The sequence below is a fragment of the Triplophysa rosa genome, linkage group LG2, assembly GCF_024868665.1.
Source record: "Triplophysa rosa linkage group LG2, Trosa_1v2, whole genome shotgun sequence".
NCBI classification, from domain to species: domain Eukaryota; kingdom Metazoa; phylum Chordata; class Actinopteri; order Cypriniformes; family Nemacheilidae; genus Triplophysa; species Triplophysa rosa.
The window spans coordinates 30,240,430-30,258,703 of record NC_079891.1 but is presented as its reverse complement, the minus strand read 5'-3'; the positions used below and the strand labels follow the sequence as shown (position 1 = coordinate 30,258,703).

General features: G+C 38.1%; 1 protein-coding gene across 1 annotated transcript; it reads left to right on the top strand.

The window, feature by feature from the left end:
* Positions 1-6,913: 6,913 nt before the first annotated feature.
* Positions 6,914-16,991, top strand: chfr (checkpoint with forkhead and ring finger domains, E3 ubiquitin protein ligase). The gene is made up of 18 exons (XM_057326004.1): positions 6,914-7,029; positions 7,560-7,677; positions 9,550-9,649; positions 10,977-11,086; positions 11,186-11,245; positions 11,360-11,527; positions 11,831-12,007; positions 12,353-12,509; positions 12,613-12,767; positions 12,846-13,008; positions 13,169-13,305; positions 13,424-13,540; positions 13,620-13,703; positions 13,781-13,851; positions 14,104-14,191; positions 14,426-14,533; positions 14,620-14,692; positions 15,041-16,991. The coding sequence occupies exons 2-18, from the start codon at positions 7,581-7,583 to the stop codon at positions 15,081-15,083; spliced, it is 1,908 nt and encodes a 635-aa protein (XP_057181987.1). The 5' UTR covers positions 6,914-7,029; positions 7,560-7,580; the 3' UTR covers positions 15,084-16,991.
* The last annotated feature ends 1,283 nt before the right edge of the window (positions 16,992-18,274 follow it).

Sequence of the window (18,274 nt, the reverse complement as noted above, 5' to 3'; positions counted from 1 at the left end):
CATCATTGTGTATACAAACCATTAAAGCCAATGGGAATTTATGCAGCTGGGTTCATCTGGCATAGACGGAGGTTATGGTGGAGAGAAACTGGCATGATATTCAGACGACCTGCAATCTGTGATGCCAGTAGGAGAGTGGAGGCAAAATTTGATGATGGAGTGCCATGCTCAAGAAAAACATAATAAATATACAGTGACAATTTCATTTGTTTGAATATAATGCCACTAATGGAATAAAGTTCTCTATAGATGCCTGGAGATGTTGATGGGTTCACCATTGGGAAGCGAGACTTCTCACATCACAGCGAACTCCTGATTTATTCCATCAAGCAATGTGTGAAATCCATAAACATTTACTCTCTTTGACTCACACAAATATACGTCTGTCTGCCTGGCCACTGTAAATTCACACTCACATTCGTTTTAGGCCTGGTGTCAGATGCAGGGATATTTTCTGTGTATGATTCAATGGAGAAATGAAAATTATGCGGAATCAGCCATTTCATTTTTATATTTTTTCTTCTGTTCCTGTTAGTCTCATTCCTGCTATTTTCATCTCTCTCAATCATTTCTAGCAGTTAAGATAACACAAAATTTGTTAACATTAGTTAATGCATTAACTAACAGGATTTAACAATGAGCAACACCTCTACAACATGTTTATTTCAGCATTTACTAATAATTTTTTTTAGCAAAAGTCGTAACTGTTAACATTAGTTAATGCACAGTGAACTAACATGAACAATTATATTGCCATTAACCAACATTAAAGATGAACAAATGCTGAAAATGATATTGCTCATTGTCAATTCATGTTAACTAATGAATTTACTAATGTTAACAAATACAACTTTATAACAAAGTTAACAAATGTTCATATTAGACCCGAAACAGGTTAATTTACAACCATTAACCTGTCCATTTTTGACCCAATGTTGGGTTGAAAATAACTCATTTTACAGCATCTTTTGGAGTGTAAGACCACTTGCACATAATGAGAAAGGTTTAATGTTTAGAAATGTTTAATGTTGGAAAAACGGATGTCACCTATAGGCCAAACTTCTTACAGACTGAATTTGAACTCTTAACCATACTTTGTGATACGAATTCTCTAAAAACAATGCCGGGTTATTTTCAGCCCAGCGTTGGGTCAAAAAGTGCCAAACTCAACCTTTGGGTTGTAAATGAACCTGCTGGGTTATTTCAACCTACAATTCTTGGTTAATATAACCCAACGGTTGGGTTTCAATATAAAAATAACCCAGCAGTTTTACAGTGTTGTTTGTTCTAGAGACATGAATGACATCACGAATTGTGCAGCTATCACTTTACCATAACAATGCAATGCTAAAGACTAGCGGAGGGATCCGAACCATGTCTATGGACCAGAATACAGACAAGTTAATATCTACCAACCACATCTGGCAACCACTGAAAACAGCATAACAACTTTCTTCAGAAAACATAAAAATTCTCCGTTGTTGTGATACTCATTCGGTCATATGGAAAGTGGCCTTGGCCTGTGATGCAAATCTGTGCTATTGGTACTGCATGAAGGAAAGGGGAAAAAATCTCTTAATCTGTGTGCTTTCACTTTTGACATACGACTAACAACAAACATCTAAAAACTGCCCTGCACTTGACCCTGTGCTTTTTGAGCCGGCCCTGCACAACATTCAAAGCTGAAGGATCGGTGTTAGGGGATGTGGGAGGGTGCTGTACGCACACCCTTGGCTAAATGATAGCAGATGACTGGCTACGGCTCAAAAGCTCTACATTCCTCCCCTGTCGAAGAGACATTAAACAAGCTCTGCTTTGGCAAATACTGTCTGGCTGCCTGCTTTTGAAAAAAATACACTTATCTTTTATCGGCACATGAACATATAACAATCCCCGTATCTTATCTCACCCTGTTCACTAATGTCACAGCTTAAGGGCAGGCTCTGTGCTCGTGCTAACTTAAGCATTTGTGCCGCGCAAATGCCTGGCCAGTCAGCAGAGTGCATTGACCGGGCATGTTTCTCATTTCAAATATTTGCATTTCCATGGAACTGAGTTTCACATGAAAACATGGCGCACCCGAACATGAAAGGTTGTATATATTTATGTAAAACTGTGCGGTCGTGGGTGTAGATGTCCAGCTATCATCATGACACAAACCCACTATCACTCAGTGGCTCACCCATCAGTAAACGGCTTCTGTTGACAACCGCCTATTTAACACATCAAAACAACAAGTGCTGCTATCAAACCCAACCTCTTCAGGATGGGTCACTGTGTCGCCCAAGAATGTTTCTTATCTCTTGCTTTCTGCTCGCTGGTTTTAGTCACAAGGTATGCGTTGACACCCCATTTGTTTTTTGGAGGGCTCGATGTAGCTGTAACGGAAGGTCGGCCATCTTAAACACATACCAATGGGATTATGCAGAGGGGTCAACAGTTCCAAATGGGGACTGAATTCTTAAAAGAAAAAATGCATTTTATTAACAAATGGCCATGGAAAGAGTTGCTTAAAGGTATAGATAATATAGAAAAATTCTGCAGTTTATTCATATTTTTACCCTCAAGTCGTTCAGTCGTGTATATGATTCTTTCTTGTGGAACACAAAAGAAGATATTTTGAGAAATGTCTCTGTGATTTGTTGTCTATAGTCAATGGGATGCGTGGTTGTTTGGTTATCATCATTCTTTAAAAAAAAAAATTTTAGCCTGAAGAAGAAAGAAAGTCATATAGGTTTGGAATGACTTGAGGCTAAATGATGACAGAACTTTTGTTTTTGGGTGAACTATCACTTTAAATTCCTCAAACGTTGATGTTTACAAAGAAAGTGTTCAAATATGTTCTTATGTTTGTCACAATTTTAATTATTTTTTGTAATGGGGGATTCTATATCTATATCTATAAAGCATTCTATAACAGCTAAGTGTTAGTTTTTTCTTAGTATTAACCAGTTAGCTGTTTTGCAGTGATTTATACAGAATGGTCACAAGGAAACACGGATTGCATTACGACAAACGTAGGCACGTCTCATAAATCCGCTCTCGGAGGCTGTTTGTGAGAGATAAAGTGACCGTCACGTATAAAAATAGAAACTGCTCTGTGGCCCGTTCCTGTTGTCTTTGTGTGCCTGTGCAGTTTGTGCAGAGAATCTCACATTAATTAACGCTGCTCTTTCACCTGCTATTCCATTCTCATCCTTCTGCGCTTTCATTTGCCTTCCTCATTATTTCCTCTCCCTGAGAAATATGTCTAATACCTACAAGCTGTGCGCCGTCACAAATGGCGTGCGCCGTCACAAATGGCGTGCGCCCCGGCATCGTGTCCTTTGTTGTGCCAAATGGTATTTTAATGAAAAGTTTAAGAGGGGCATAATTACATATCTGTGGCTATTGTGAAATCCAATATTACAATTAAAGTGATTTTATTTGCTTGTAATCTCCCTTCACCGAGTCTAATAAGCGTTTTGAAAGAAGGGCAGGCGAGCTTTGAATGGGTTGTAAATGATGTTGGGCCATCTTTGCTCAGACTCAGTTTTCTTTCTTTGTTTCTCAATGCCGTAGAGAAATTGTGAAAGAAGGACAGGGGGTTTGATAGCTTGTGATCCACACTGAAAAAAAATATTAATATTTAATTCAGCTAAAACTTTTTTGAACATGCCAAATTCAAACGATTCAATTGTATTGGTTTTAAGGGTCTCTACTGGTTATGGGTTGGGTTCTGCTGGTGGGTATAACACTTTTAAATCCTACTGAAATGAGGCCCAAGCGCACAAAATTGTAGTGGGTTTAACGGTAAACATCTGATGTAACCATTAGAATTGATGTTTTTTTCAGCATGGTGACCAGACGTCATCATTCATATTAGCACCAAACCAGCATACACCAGTCTGGATCAGCTTTGATATTCATACTGGTCTGGTTAGGTCCATTTGTGAACGAACAAACAACGTGAAGTGTGGATAAGACTGACCCTGCTGCGCATGCGCATGTAGCCTACACGGCGTTTTACAGAGAGCTACATTTAAAATGCCAATGAAATTATGCAAAGGTGTTCTCCCATTATTTGACATGTGGGAATACAAATGAAAGAAAATGACCCGCAGTACTATAATAACCGCCAAATAGTCACGTGCAATAATAAGCTGGAAATGTAATTTTGACTATGGATATGACCCGACGGTTGTGCCTCTAGGTTGCATCCTTAAACGCACTTTCAGGGAATGCAAATGATGTTTAATAATGTGAACGCATGGGTTTTGAATAATGTGCAAATCAGTTTCTCTACACATTACACAAATGTTTAATTCTGTTAACTTATTACAAGAAAATATGTAAACGGGGAAAATGTTTCTTAAATCTTGCTGGATTGTGGCCTGGAGCGAATGTGCGAGCATTATTCTGTCATGGACTAACAGCTACCCCCAGTGGTAAAAATATATAACTACAATTTTTTGTTTCATTACCAGGGAATGTATACATGTAGTAACCCCCTTTCAACGATCTTTTAGCCTTTTCGCCGTTCTTTTACCCAGCCTTACCCATACATTTTAAAAGTACAAATATTTTAAACATTATTCAAATATATTTTAAATATTTGCAGGTTATAATAATTCCATGCATAATATGTTTAATAAAATAATTATGTTTAATAAACATATAATTATGTTTGAAATACGTCACTAAAATGTCAGCTTTCCAAGACCAAGGAATTTCTGTATATTAATAAATCTGGTTGTAATACGATGTTATCCATTTCTATAACCCCCATTACATGTCAAACTGTAAATGGCATACTGAGTGTGAGAAAGCACATAAATAAATAAAAGAACAAGACTTGGATGAGCAAGCAAAATCTATAAGTTAATAAATCAATGGTTCTCAAACTTTTTTGTTGTAAGGCCGCCGTTGTGTAGGGAGCGTTGCTTTGTGGCCCTCCAAATAAAGACTTATGATCTTAAACTTAACATTTTAATTAAACCAAAGACGTATACAATCATACAATGCTGGAACATCAATTCTTTTGGTGAGTGGTCTTATTTTTCTGATGTTTGATTGCACAAAATTTACGATACATTTCTAAATTTCACGAAATGCCACAAAAACCGTGGCCTCCATGGATCCATCTTGGGGTCCCCTGTTTGATAACCACTGTAATAAATAATTCATCCATTAAAATGAAGAAAGCTTATAAGTCTACTAGTTAGTCAAACGTTGCACAAAACGTTTTTGTAACCTTTAAATAATGTTACAATCAAGAAAACTAGACATTTAAAATGTTCAGAAACATTCCACAACAATGTTCCTGCAACCAGAATGTTCTGAAAATATTTTTTGAACCTAAATTTGTTAACGGGGTGGTTCTCCATCAATTGTGGTCAATTGCCAGGTTACTCATCCCGTATCCCTACAGAGTAAACTGCAAGGCTTCACGAGTTGGCAAGGAATGAATGTGAACAGACAAGCTCTCCTTATCAGAGCCAGACTGCACAGACACCTTCACAGCCCTCTGAGACAGTCTATTCAATCTAAGAGAGGCTATGAAAAGCTAAGTGAAAGCTCGCCATAGAACCACAGCCAAAGCAAATGACCACAGTCTTGCACCTTGCACACACTGTGACAGTTTCTCACAGTGACATAAGATGTTATCACCTCCCCTCCCTCTTTCTCTCTCTCTCCTTTTCTCAAGGGAGTTAGGTGCTTTTGCCACAAGGGTGTTTTTTTTTTACATTATACTATTCAAAGACCCAGGTGTAATTTTGTTTGTCCAATCAGAGCTGTCATCAGAAGGGGATTACTGGGAACATTGTCTGGGGCCTCATGATGACGGGGGTCCCCAAAGGTCCTCCGTGGTATATAGACTACTCACTGGACCCTGGGGAGAAGGGGGTGCGCACTTCCTCCATGGGAAGAAATCTGAAAACACGTGTCAGTGCTGTATCCCAGTTTGTCCCTAAAACTGTTTTGTTTTCATGTAAATATACATCATTTCATGTAAATAAAGTTCACATAAAGTCTGATTCGAATATTATTAAGAACAAACTTACATCACCTGATGGATATGTATTACTTCTGCGGATGAGAGTATCACTTCATTTTGTGATGTCAATAAAAATGTTTTGCTTGCTGCCCCGATCACATCGTTTATAATTAACTTTATAATGTAATGAATATATAAAATATAGGCCTTTTAAATTTTGTACAGTTTAAAAAGCTTTTATACCGTTTATACCGAAGATTTGTACAATGTAACAATTATTTTAAAATGTTACCATTATTTTAAATAATCATATTGTAATCTATTCTACATTTTTTGGGTAAATAGTATTTTAATCGTTTTTGTATCGCACTTTATGTAACTAGTCTAGCATGGCACATGAATGTAAACGTGTGCTTTTTCTTTATATAAATAAACGTTTTTCTTTGTTTTAATTTGAGGGCACCGTCTCCTCCAAAGCTGCTTTAAGATTAAATATAAATTGTGAAAATACTGTATCGTATTGTAAAATAAACACGTTGTTAAGGGAATATTGTCAGATTATAAATGTCAGATTAGGTAGAAATAGATGTTTAAGGCAGAAGGTTGTTTTAAGTACAATACTCATAAAATGGGATTCAATCTGAACTAAACATTACCCAGACAAAAAATATGTTTGTCTGATAATATACATATTAAACTCATAAATTACACGACTAGATCTGTGGGCTTTTGCTGAAATATGTGAAATTGTCTGCTGTCTAGACATTAGTCGAGACATCTTTTTGTTTAGGGCTTTCACATAACCCATACAGAAGCATGGTGACCCCCTGCCAGCCTCCATTCCCACAGTCTCTCTCTCTCTCTCTCTCTCTCTCTCTCTCTCTCTCTCTCTCTCTCTCTCTCTCTCTCTCTCTCTCTCTCTCACTAACTATCAGCTGATGTCTGGAAATGCCACTGCACGCAGGAAGTGCTCCAGAAGAAAGAAACGAAAACATATATCGGATTAAAGTCAACATGCGATAATGCTGCGGCTGCTTTCGGTCTTTTATTAGGTTAGTACATGTAATACAGCACAATCTGAATATGCCGATTATAGCTGTTGTGTTTTAACAACAAAAACAATGGGACTGTGAGCTAGCTAGCATCTTCTCGCGTAAACATCGCTCCCTTTTACGTTGCTGGCGTAAAGAAAGACGCTCTATCGCTACTAAACTGTTAAAGTTCGACGTGAACAAAAACGTGCACATTTAGCAGACATGAGTTATTTTACTCTCGTGTGCTTTCGCTTTATACAGAGCCAGTCGGCAGTTTCAGTTAGCTGTTAGCAGGCTGAGTTAAGTCGGAAGTTGGAAATGATGTTTATCAAATACAGATCATATGATTAAATATGTTATGTTTGCGTTTTTTAATCATGCATGCTTTGTTTGAAATGTTTTTGGAAGTATTTCGAATGCGCGGATTGCTATGCAAGACATTTCCCCACGACTAAAAGAATCAGGAAGCTGTTTTGCGTTATTGCGAGCGAATTGTGACTTTATGAAACGAATAACGTTAGTTATGAATGATTTTGCTTCATCTACAGGTGAGCAGGTGAGGTAAAGAGATGGCACAAGCCTGGGGTAAACTGCTGAAAGTGGATTCATCTCCTGCTTCTGAAGTCTTGCTTATAAACCGAGAATGCACAGTGGGCAGAAGAAAAGGTTTTTACAATCATTGCAATTATATTAGTGTTTTTTGTTCAGTCTTGTGTTTCTGTTTGAATGAGACATCTGTGTTGTTTGCCTGCTGAAAACAAAAGAAACGTCACAGAAATTCTAATGGTTTTGATGGTTAAAATGGGAATTGTATTGGTTTTAATGGAAACTAATGGTGGTAATGAGTTCTATTGCTGTGATGTTATCCCTGCTGAAAAAAACCATAGAAACCTAATAGAAACCATTACAGAAATTCCAATGGTTTCCATTAAAACACCATTATGAACCAATAGCTTTTTCCATTAAAACCATTACAAAATGCCTTTTTGTAGTGTGTTTTGGGCATTATTCCAATAGGATTTAACATCCCACCAGTAGAATCCATCACATACCAGTAGAACCATTACAGTTTCCATTAAAACCAATACATATCCCTATAAAACCATTACAACTTCCTTAGTGGTTTCTATGATTTTTTTCAGCAGGGCCGTTATAGAACACCATTAAATCCTACTGGAATAAGTCTCGCATCCCTGCTGAAAAAAACAATAGAAGCCATTAAAGAAATTATAATGGTTTTATTGGTTTTAAAGGGATTTGTATTGATTTTAATGGAAACTGTAATGGTTCTACTGGTATGTGATGGATTCTATTGGTGGGATGTTAAATCCTACTGGAATAATGCCCAAAACACACTACAAAAAGGCATTTTTTAATGGAAAAATCTCATGGTTCATAATGGTATTTTATTGTAAACCATTAAAATTTCTGTAATGGTTTCTGTTGGGGTTCTATTGTTTTTTTCAGCAGGGATGATTTTATAATGATTTTAATGGGATACAACAAGGGGTGGTTCATAATCATTTTTTGTGACATTTGTGTTGGTGGTTATTTTTTGCAGGATTTTTTCTCATAAGGTAGTGTCTGATGTGTGTGAAGTGTCTGCATGCATTCAGCGACCTGAATGACTCTTTGCTTCAGTAAATGTACCCCCTCCTAAATAATGACAAAGGCTTCTATTGAAGATTTGCTCTTGGAATATTAAGTAGTTTTTTGTCTTTTTGTTTTGTGCGGGCAAAGATTGTTTCCCTTTGACTCTGTCTGGTTTCTTGAAGACTGTTTTCCCGCTTTAATTAATTTTATTCCATGTGTCTGCTCAAGATTTACAATCAGAAGTTGAATGGATATGTTTTATTACTATGAAAATCGTCGCTGTCCTTCCGAAACCTCGGCTGTCCAACTTTTCAGGAAATGGAAAAACAGTACATTTTAAATGATTAAGTTTACAAGCACTTTTTAATACTTTTCAATGGTTGGATGTTTACAAATCAATGTGAGAAACATAAAGGGTGACTGCTAATAATGATTTATGACAAAAAAATGATGGAGATGCAAGGTTTCAGAAGGACAGCAGCGATATGTTAACATTTTGCCTACTATACTATATTTACAGTAGGCCTCATTCTTAATGAAAAAGTACAAATGGCAAATAAACTTTAAACTTAATAGGAGAGGGAACATAGTGGGACAAGATGGGAACAGAATTGATGATGGAAAAGCATTGTCATTATTGTCAAAAAGAAGTGATTGTGTTATTCAATGAGGAAATAAATAGGTGTTACTTGGTTTTATATATTGAGGAAAAATGATCGAAAGTTGCAAAGTGGTCGGGAGGAGTTCATGAAGTCGTTTCAGATGTGAAGCTATTGCACTTCTATGTAAAGACTGGAAAGGCCGATTGTGTTTTTTCTTGGTATTGGCAAGCATCTATAAATCAACCAGGAATATTATTTTTAGAAAGCAAACAGGGTCAGTTTTTATTTGCATGTTGACTTCACCTTTGTTCATCTCAACCTCACTGAGATCTTTTGTTTGTAGGATGTGACCTCTCATTCCCGGCTAATAAACTGGTCTCAGGGGATCACTGCAAAATCACTCAAGATCGGAACTCGGGAAAAGTGTGGCTGGAGGACATGAGGTATCGTCCCCTTTTTGTTGTTATGTCTTGCATTAAAAGTTTTATTTCCATAAATTGATGAGGCAAATAATTTGGGTTCTTGCTCTAAAATATCAACATTTTGAATGATTATAAATTGTTTAAGTACAAAAGAGTGTTAATCTATTATAACACTGTGGAGAGGACTGACTAACAGTAATGAAACGTTTAGTTCTATCGAGTCTCAGCAAATTATACTAAGTGACTTCTAATTACATTAGAAAGTGAATTAAATTAATGAAAGGCCTGGCCCTAAGACAAATATATATCTAATTCCCTCATGACATTAATCTTTGCTTTCGTGAATAATTAGTTGTAATTTGTTTAACAGCCAGTGGTTGGAGATACACTAGTGTAGTGACTGTATTTCTATTATAAGTTTTGAATGCGTATAAGCGTCATGTACCCTGTAGATTATTATCCAGCTAATTCGAGTGAGAAAGTCTGTTTAACGTTTTCGGCAAAATGGAGCTTTAATGCTTTAATTGACTTTACATGGTTCGGTAATTGTTGCAGCTGTAATCGTAATTTTTATTGTTTATTCTCATTAAAGGACAAGTTCAATTTTCTCATAGTTTACTCATTCTCATTCTTCAGCTGAACACCGATCATTTTAATAATAACTTGCCGCTGATACGCAAAGTTTTTTAAGACACATTTTTCCACACACATGCCTATCATTTGTAGTCATTTGAAGGGATAAAATGAACAGTTCACCCAAATATGAAAATTCTGTCACGAATTACTCACTCTCTAGTTGTTCCAAACCTGTATACATTTCTTTGTTTGGTTGTACACAGAGAAAGATATTTGGACTAATGGTTGTATCCAAACGGTTCTTGGCCACCATTGACTACCATAGTAGGAAAAATGACAATGTTGAGAACTGTTTGCTTTCCTACATTCTTCAAAATATCTTCTTTTGTGTTCAACAGGACAAAACAATATATAAAGTCATTTTTCCTACTATGGTATTTAAAGGGGTCCAAGAACTGTTTGGTTACAAGCATTCGTCCAAATATCTTTCTCTGTGTTCATCACAACAAATACATTTATACAGATTTGGCACAACTCGAAGAAAATGAGAATTTTTATTTTTGGGTGAACTGTTCCTTTAAGTGCAGTCCCTCATGCACATGCTCGGACACAGTCCTAGTGTCTTTTCTCAAACACCTTTGCCTATTTCTTGTTTTTTCCACTGTCCCTTAAAATAAAAGTCATTAAAGGCCATTAGTCAAATGTCATTAGCATCACACAAAGGTGTGAGCAAAGCCCTAAGTTGATGATGATCTGTGTTTGTTTCCATCAGCACCAATGGAACGGTGATAAACATGTCCAAACTGGTGAAGAAACAGACGCATTTACTGCAGAACGGTGATGTCATTTACTTTGTGTACAGGAAGAACGAGCCGGAACAGAGTATGTTTGTAGTTCTGTTGTTTCCGAACAGAAGACAGCTTTCACATCTCGGTGTCTGGATTTGTTTGCCTTATTGATCTTCTGTTCTCTGTTTTGCAGATATCGCTTATGTTTATCAGGCCATCGGGCCACAGGAAAGTGCCTCGGAGGACATTGAAGGTAAACAAACCTCGTGTCTGATGTACATACAGATGGTGAATGTCTTGAAGGGTTATTCGTTCCTCTCAAAATGAAAGGTGCGCTATTCCCTAACATCCGGTGTGTTTTTTACAGATGCTGTAGGAGAAGAGGAATCAGATTTGACCGAAACAGAGAGTGAACCAGCGCCTGTAGAGCCTGTTATCGTGAAGCCTTTACCTCAGTGTGGGCATGAGGAACCCCAGCCGTCTACCTCCGCCTCCTCTTTACACTTCTTCGACATGCCATTATCTACCCGCTCTGGTAATTGCGGTCCACACCGTGTCTGCACTTTCTTGCAAGTTGCTTTGATAAGAAAGCCCCATGTAAATAATTGCACTGTAAAAGCAAAGGCCTTCAGTGCCGCTATCTGTAGGAGCTGCACGTGTCATCTCATCTGCTTTGAAGCGTGCCGTTCGTCACGCTCATATCACAAAGAAGCCTGTCCTTTATCAGCAGACTTTGCTGAGATTTGGCCGTGCTAATGCAAACTCGTTCACTTGAAGTTGCGTCGATGAGGTTCATGCTGGGCATATGGGCGGTATGAGATGTGCTTCTTTTTTGCAGGTTATGAAAACGAAAAGCAAATCGAGTCGTCAGGCTTTTCCCACAATGCCGCGGGAGTCGGCCCCGCAGAGCCAATCATGAATCAGTCCTGTCCGAAGAGAACCTACTGGGCTGATGGAGGGCAACAGATGGTGCTGGAGATGGAAACCAAGAGGAAAATAAGAAAAACCGAGAGAGGTATAGGATAAGCGAGAAGCGTTGTTAAGAATTCCTTTTTTCCGACTGATGTGAACATCTGGATGTGTGAGCCGCGGATATGAGCTGCTGACTTGACAAACATTTGAAAAGCAGTCAGGGATTAGTGTTATAAATTGTAGGGTTTTTTTTACTGTTGTTTGTGTGTTTAGTGAAGTGAGCAAACATGATTGGGAAGTATCTCAAGCCAGATTTAAACCTGTGTTGCACAGGCCTTGTTTCCACGGGTCAGGTTTTTGAAGCCAGTTTACTCAAAAACGCATTTAGTTGTTTTTTTTAGCTATTGTAAAACTAGTTTGTGTTACTGTGTTGTACATCTCTCCCCAGATGATCACATAGCGTTTGGATCGTCTCGCAGCGACTCTGTTTCTCCGGCAGCTCCTCAGTTCAGTTCTAAAGGAGCAGCCGGGGGAGACAAAACGGATAAGATGGAGGAATCCCTCACTTGCATCATCTGCCAGGACCTGCTGCATGACTGTGTCAGGTCAGTACACTAAACCTTAATGGACATTTGAACCCAACACAAGTCAGCTGTTTTCTTAATAAAAATATCTCATCTTAAAAGAAGTGTGCGTTGGTTTCTATAGTCTTCAGCCCTGCATGCATACGTTCTGCGCCGCCTGTTATTCGGGTTGGATGGAGCGATCGTCCCTCTGCCCCACCTGTCGCTGTCCTGTGGAGAGGATCCGTAAGAACCACATGCTCAACAACCTGGTGGAGGCCTACCTGCTCCAACATCCTGGTATGTACAAAACAAATGAAGTTAAAGCCTATTTGCAATGAATCCAATGTAATATTCTCACTTGCGCATGTGCGTCAGAAAAATGTCGCAGTGAAGACGACTTGCGCAGCATGGATGCTCGGAACAAGATCACGCAGGACATGCTGCAGCCGAAGATCGAGCGCTCTTTCTCGGACGAAGAGGGAAGTTCAGACTATCTGTTCGACCTCTCGGACAACGACAGCGATACTTCTGATATGAGGTTGTGCATTGGGAGCTTCGAGATTGTATTTTGTTCTTTAAGTCTAGTGGGACAGTTTAGTTGTAAGTCCTAGTATGTAAAAGGTGAATGGTGTCATTCCTTGTTCAAAGAAACTTGGAAACTGTTATTTGTCTCACACACTCTGTGTCTGTGTTTATAGTCAGCCCTACACGACATGTCGGCAGTGTTCGGGCTATCGGAAGGAGCTGAGTTCTGTGCTGTGGATCTGTGAGCCTTCTGAGGAGCCGGCTAAACTGCCCGGAGACGGCCCCTCCACGTCCTCTGATGCTACTACAGGTACATTCATGCAAAGCCCACGATCCGACTGCTGCCACAGAACCACACTAAACAATACACGATGCATAAACACACGCAGTCTTGTTCCTTGTGACGTTCTCCACGGTTTCTCCTGCAGCTCCTCAGGAGTTCAGATGTCCTCCTCAGGGCAGTCACCTCATCTGCACCTGCTGCTTGCAGCCCATGCCTGACAGGCGCTCGGAATATCTGCCGCCGCAGATATCACCCCAGCACTGTGAGCAGCACCGACGCCCGTCCATCAATGTTCTCAGACAGACCTAGGTATATGTTTACTGTTCCTTTGACCTCTGCAGGTATGGTGTGTCAGAAACCCTTCTGTCACGTGTACTGGGGCTGTCAGCGGATTGGTTGTCAAGGTTGCCTGGCACGTTGTAGCGGTAGGTTTCTGACTGTTGAACTTGATCTCTATGACCTGTGTTGTTTATAATGACGTTATTCGAACGCTTCTTCACAGAACTCAACCTCACTGATAAATGTCTGGATGGAGTTTTAAATAGCAATCATTTCGAGTCCGAGGTACTTAAGGTATGTGCGGTTGTTTGTTGTTTTCATGTGTAACATATTTTTTTTATTCACCCTCAAGGAAGCATGTTTTTAATCGCTGTTAGCAACACTTAAGGTTATAGGTGCGGTTTCCAGAGAACGCATTGTAAATTCCTTTGGATATAAAAACATATCCAATATAATAAAAACGAATGCTTTAAAGAAATCCAAAGGTTTATTCCATTCCTTTATTGTTGGTAGCTTCAGTCGTAACCTTTGCTGACTTGGTTGCAGAATTATTTGAGCTCAAGAGGAATGACCTGGAAACACATGCTACAAGAAGCCCTTCAGGCTATCCAGCAAGGCTCATATCATCTGTCCGGTAAATGAACATGTGCCAGATCAAGTGTAAATCTGATCAAAGGGCAAGTTAGAGTTGGGTGATATAAGCAGATAAACATCAAACAAGCGTCCCAATGTTCATAATAATCATTTAGAGCAGTTTATCATGTCACCCACCTCTACCCCCCAGAGTTACCATTTCATTGAAATTCTCTCCATTTCCAGAAAGTGCCCTGTTGTATCTCTCTAATGTTTGTGTGTGCATGTGTTTCAGATTATAGAATTACCGCCAACTCCTTACTGTGCTACTGCTGTGGACTTCGTACCTTTAGAGAGATCGCGTACAAATATAGAGAGCGTATTCCCCCGTCAGAGCTTCCAGGTACACCGTACTAACAAACACAATAGCTCACTGACAACATATAACTACAGAATTCAAGATCAATCTCACTGTGTTTATTTCCTCAGATCCGGTGACCACCAGACCAGACTGCTATTGGGGACGCAACTGTCGGACACAAGTGAAAGCACATCATGCCATGTAAATAGCTTTTATATCCCACAAATATGCAATCAACTGCCTTGTTACTGATTTTAATAAAGCACAGATGTTTGTTAGACTGTTGTTTTGAATGTAACTGTGTTACCTGGGGGTGAAGCTCATTCATGGGGCAATTGAATTGTTAAAGAGAGACAGATCTTATTTGGAAACAGAATTATCAATACTTTCATTCACCAGTAGAGGGCAGCTAATGAACACTGAAGTTGTGCAGTAAAACAAAATGAACTCTGTTAGGGCATTATGACTTTGTATTATAATGGATTTACATTGCATGCATTACTATTTCTTACATTTTTTAAATGAATTATAATCATGTTCTTCTTTCAGGAAATTCAACCACATTTGTGAGCAGACCCGTTTTAAGAACTAAAGCGCGTGAGATCATTGATGTCGTAGGAGCTTGTGGCAAGGTTAAACGGCTCAGTAACTTCAACAAAAGCTTGTTCTTGAAGTATTGATGTTTCTGGGTAACAAATCTGCAGTTGCCAGATGTAATACCTCTTTTCTCCTCTAGATGGCAGTTCCTAGTCTAGCCATTTACATATGCAAATGTCAATCAAGTGAATAATGTGTCAGTCATCTTTGAGCTTGGTTTGGGTATGATGTCAGCATGGGGAAAAACGTCTATCTGGATCTGCACTTTGTATTTCATTCCACAGTGCTATTCACGATTCTCTGGGTTTGGTTGTAGACATGAGACAGAACTGGCAATCACAGTAGCTTATGCGCTGTAAAAATGTACCTTTTCATATAGAAAGCTGTTTAACTTGAATATTATCGACTAAAGGGAAAGTTTATGGTCAAAGAAAAATTCGTCACCTACTTATCCTGTTGATATTCTGGAAACATACTGTTTGTGGAACACAAAGAGAGCTTTTGACATATGATTTATAGTGATCAGCAACTGGCAAGCTCTGGAAAAAAAGCTATTGTATGGATTTAAGAAGGCTTTAAATAGTGCACATGTTGTATTGATGACTTTTTACTCTTTTGTGCCCTTTTCTGAAAGTCACTATGGACTGTAGAACAACACCATCCACATTTGTAATGACAGGAAAGTAATGACAAAATTTTCACTTTGTGTAAACGTTCCTTAAAAAAACATAGTTCACCTTTAAAATGAAAATTCTGTCATTTACACGTCCTCTTGTCATTTCATACCTTTCTTCTGCAGAACACAAAAGAAGATATTTGGAAAAATGTTGATGCATACAATAGATGTCAATGGGGACCAACGGCTTTTGGTTACCAACATTTTCCAAAATATCATATTTTGTGTTTTGCAGAAAAAAGAAAATCACGCGTGTTTAAAATGACCACAGGATGACTAAATGACGACAGAATTTTCGTTTTGAAGATGAACTATTCCTTTAAGAAATTATTTAATCAACTAACCTTTGGTGCCTAAGGGTCTTAAAGCATGTTTTTTTTTTTTTTGCATATGTCTCGGAGCATATCGTTGTAAAAATCTCTGTCTCCATCTTTTCTGGTGTCTCAATGTAACTATTGGAGTTATAAACTGGGTAATACTTTTTTCAATGAAATTAGGTTATAAAAAGGGATAATCAAGCTAAAGAGAAGATAATAGTGCACTAAACTATCACATGCAATTAGGTATTCAGCATCAATGGATGTTTGTAGAATTTGTAGTACTAAGGGGAATATGACATGTGAGGGCTGTTCTTAAGGTATACGACAAAATAATTCAGAGAGATGATTGTATTATAGTTGAGAGCCAGTGGTCTATCGCAGACTTCATGTTGCACTGCAGGGGATAATCAAATCTGATTTATTATAAACTCTTACATGCATTCTCACATCTTGTTATGCTTAAAGCATTTCTGCTTTTGGGAAAATGCACAGCAATCCCCCATTTAAGATTTAACATTACACACAACGTAGGGTTGATATATGCAAACAAGGCCAGTTTCAGCTAGTCAACAATCTTTACCCAGTATTTTTATATTACTAATATCTTTTTGTTTGTTTGGTGGGGTTGGATAGATGTGTGGCCACAAAAGAGTGGTATTTGAAGACTTTTTAGTAACCTTTGACTGTATTTCTGACCTATTAAAATAGTTCGGTTTTTGTTCCAATATCCCTCGAATAGTTGTGTTTTAGGTACACATTTAAGCTCTTGTGGTTATTCAGTCGGGTAAACCACATTGGTTATAGCTGTAGTGTTATCAGTTGTCATTTAAACTGTATTTTTAATTGATGTGAATATTGTGTACTGATAAAGCCAACGTGAACAATTAAACAATTACCACAATCAGTATTTAGAAAACATTTGAGGCCTTAGTTATCAAGCCACACAAAACTTTACCCTTTTTATGTTCATTTACATAAGGTTTCTGTTATAATTTCCTTTTCAATGTTCTAGTTTGTATGTTACTTTATTTCATTACATGGCATTCTTCAGAGGCTCGGATTAGACAACCCCAGCGGTCAGTCCTCTTCCAGCCTCAGCATAGCATCAACTGCTCCAAAACCTCACATATTGACCTAATGGCACCTGATGAACGACCACGTTTGGTGGATTTGCAACACTTCATTAGTGAACGTTCAGTTTTTAAGCGCCTTTAAACAGGACGGCTTACTCTGGCATTACGTTGAGTTGTGTTTGTTTGGAAAATTTGAAGACAATTTATAGGTTGTTTTGCTGTGCCTGTTTTTAGTCATGCATTAGTATCTTGCTCATACCTGACTCTCTCTATACATGTATACAAAATATTTATCTCTTTAATTTGGATGTTCTTTGTATTTTTACATTTTCCACACAGCTTTTCATTTTTATATCCAAACGACTTGTACACATTTTCTTTAATGCTACGAATGCCATTAATATTGGTAAGCTAACATGATTTCAAAGCTTCTACAGGCTCTGGTGTGGTTTGTATTATTTCATACGATCTACAGAGGGTCGTTTGTGCTGTTAGTCTCTTACTATAAACGTAGAAACAGCAGGAAGTGTAGGCTAAAGGATTTACTCAGGATCGCTCTCGTGTTAATGAAGCTTTTGAGGCTGCTTTGCTTTTGCTCAATGGGAAACGTTGTACGCCACAACAAATATTTACTCGCTTGGGTTGGGAGATTTTTCCTTTCAGTAAAAGGGGGTATTTAATTCTACCTCATCAAACTGTAAGCAGAGGAGTTTAAATGGGAAAATGTCTCTTAATTTCTTCTCCAGGTTGGAAGCACATATACTAGCACTGGTTTGTTTTTTTCTAGAATTGAGTTTGCTGTGCCTTGGAATGCGTAAATCTGATGCTTACAGACTGAAATCTTGTCTATACTGCAGTAATAATAATAAAAGCCTACATCAAATCTGTTATTACTGTCCTTTCTAGCTGTAATATTTGAAGAGTTTATTTGCAAAAACCGATAACTTCTTAAATTGTTTTTTTATGTTGTCTTAGCTGTATTTTTTTGTTATTACTTAACCCAACTGTAGTTTGGTTGAAATTAATTGTAATGCACAGTAAAAAAATATGATTTAAAAAAATGGAGTTACCTGCTTTTGAAAATGAACTCTTCATTGATTACCCGAGCAACTCAAGA

Bases quoted from the DNA above. Each gene is read 5' to 3' on its own strand.
- chfr (XM_057326004.1), top strand. From the start codon at position 7,581: ATGGCACAAGCCTGGGGTAAACTGCTGAAAGTGGATTCATCTCCTGCT. The intron at 9,650-10,976 runs GTATCGTCCCCT...TGTTTCCATCAG, and splicing joins GTGTGGCTGGAGGACATGAG to CACCAATGGAACGGTGATAA. The intron at 14,693-15,040 runs GTAAATAGCTTT...TTCTTCTTTCAG, and splicing joins GTGAAAGCACATCATGCCAT to GAAATTCAACCACATTTGTG.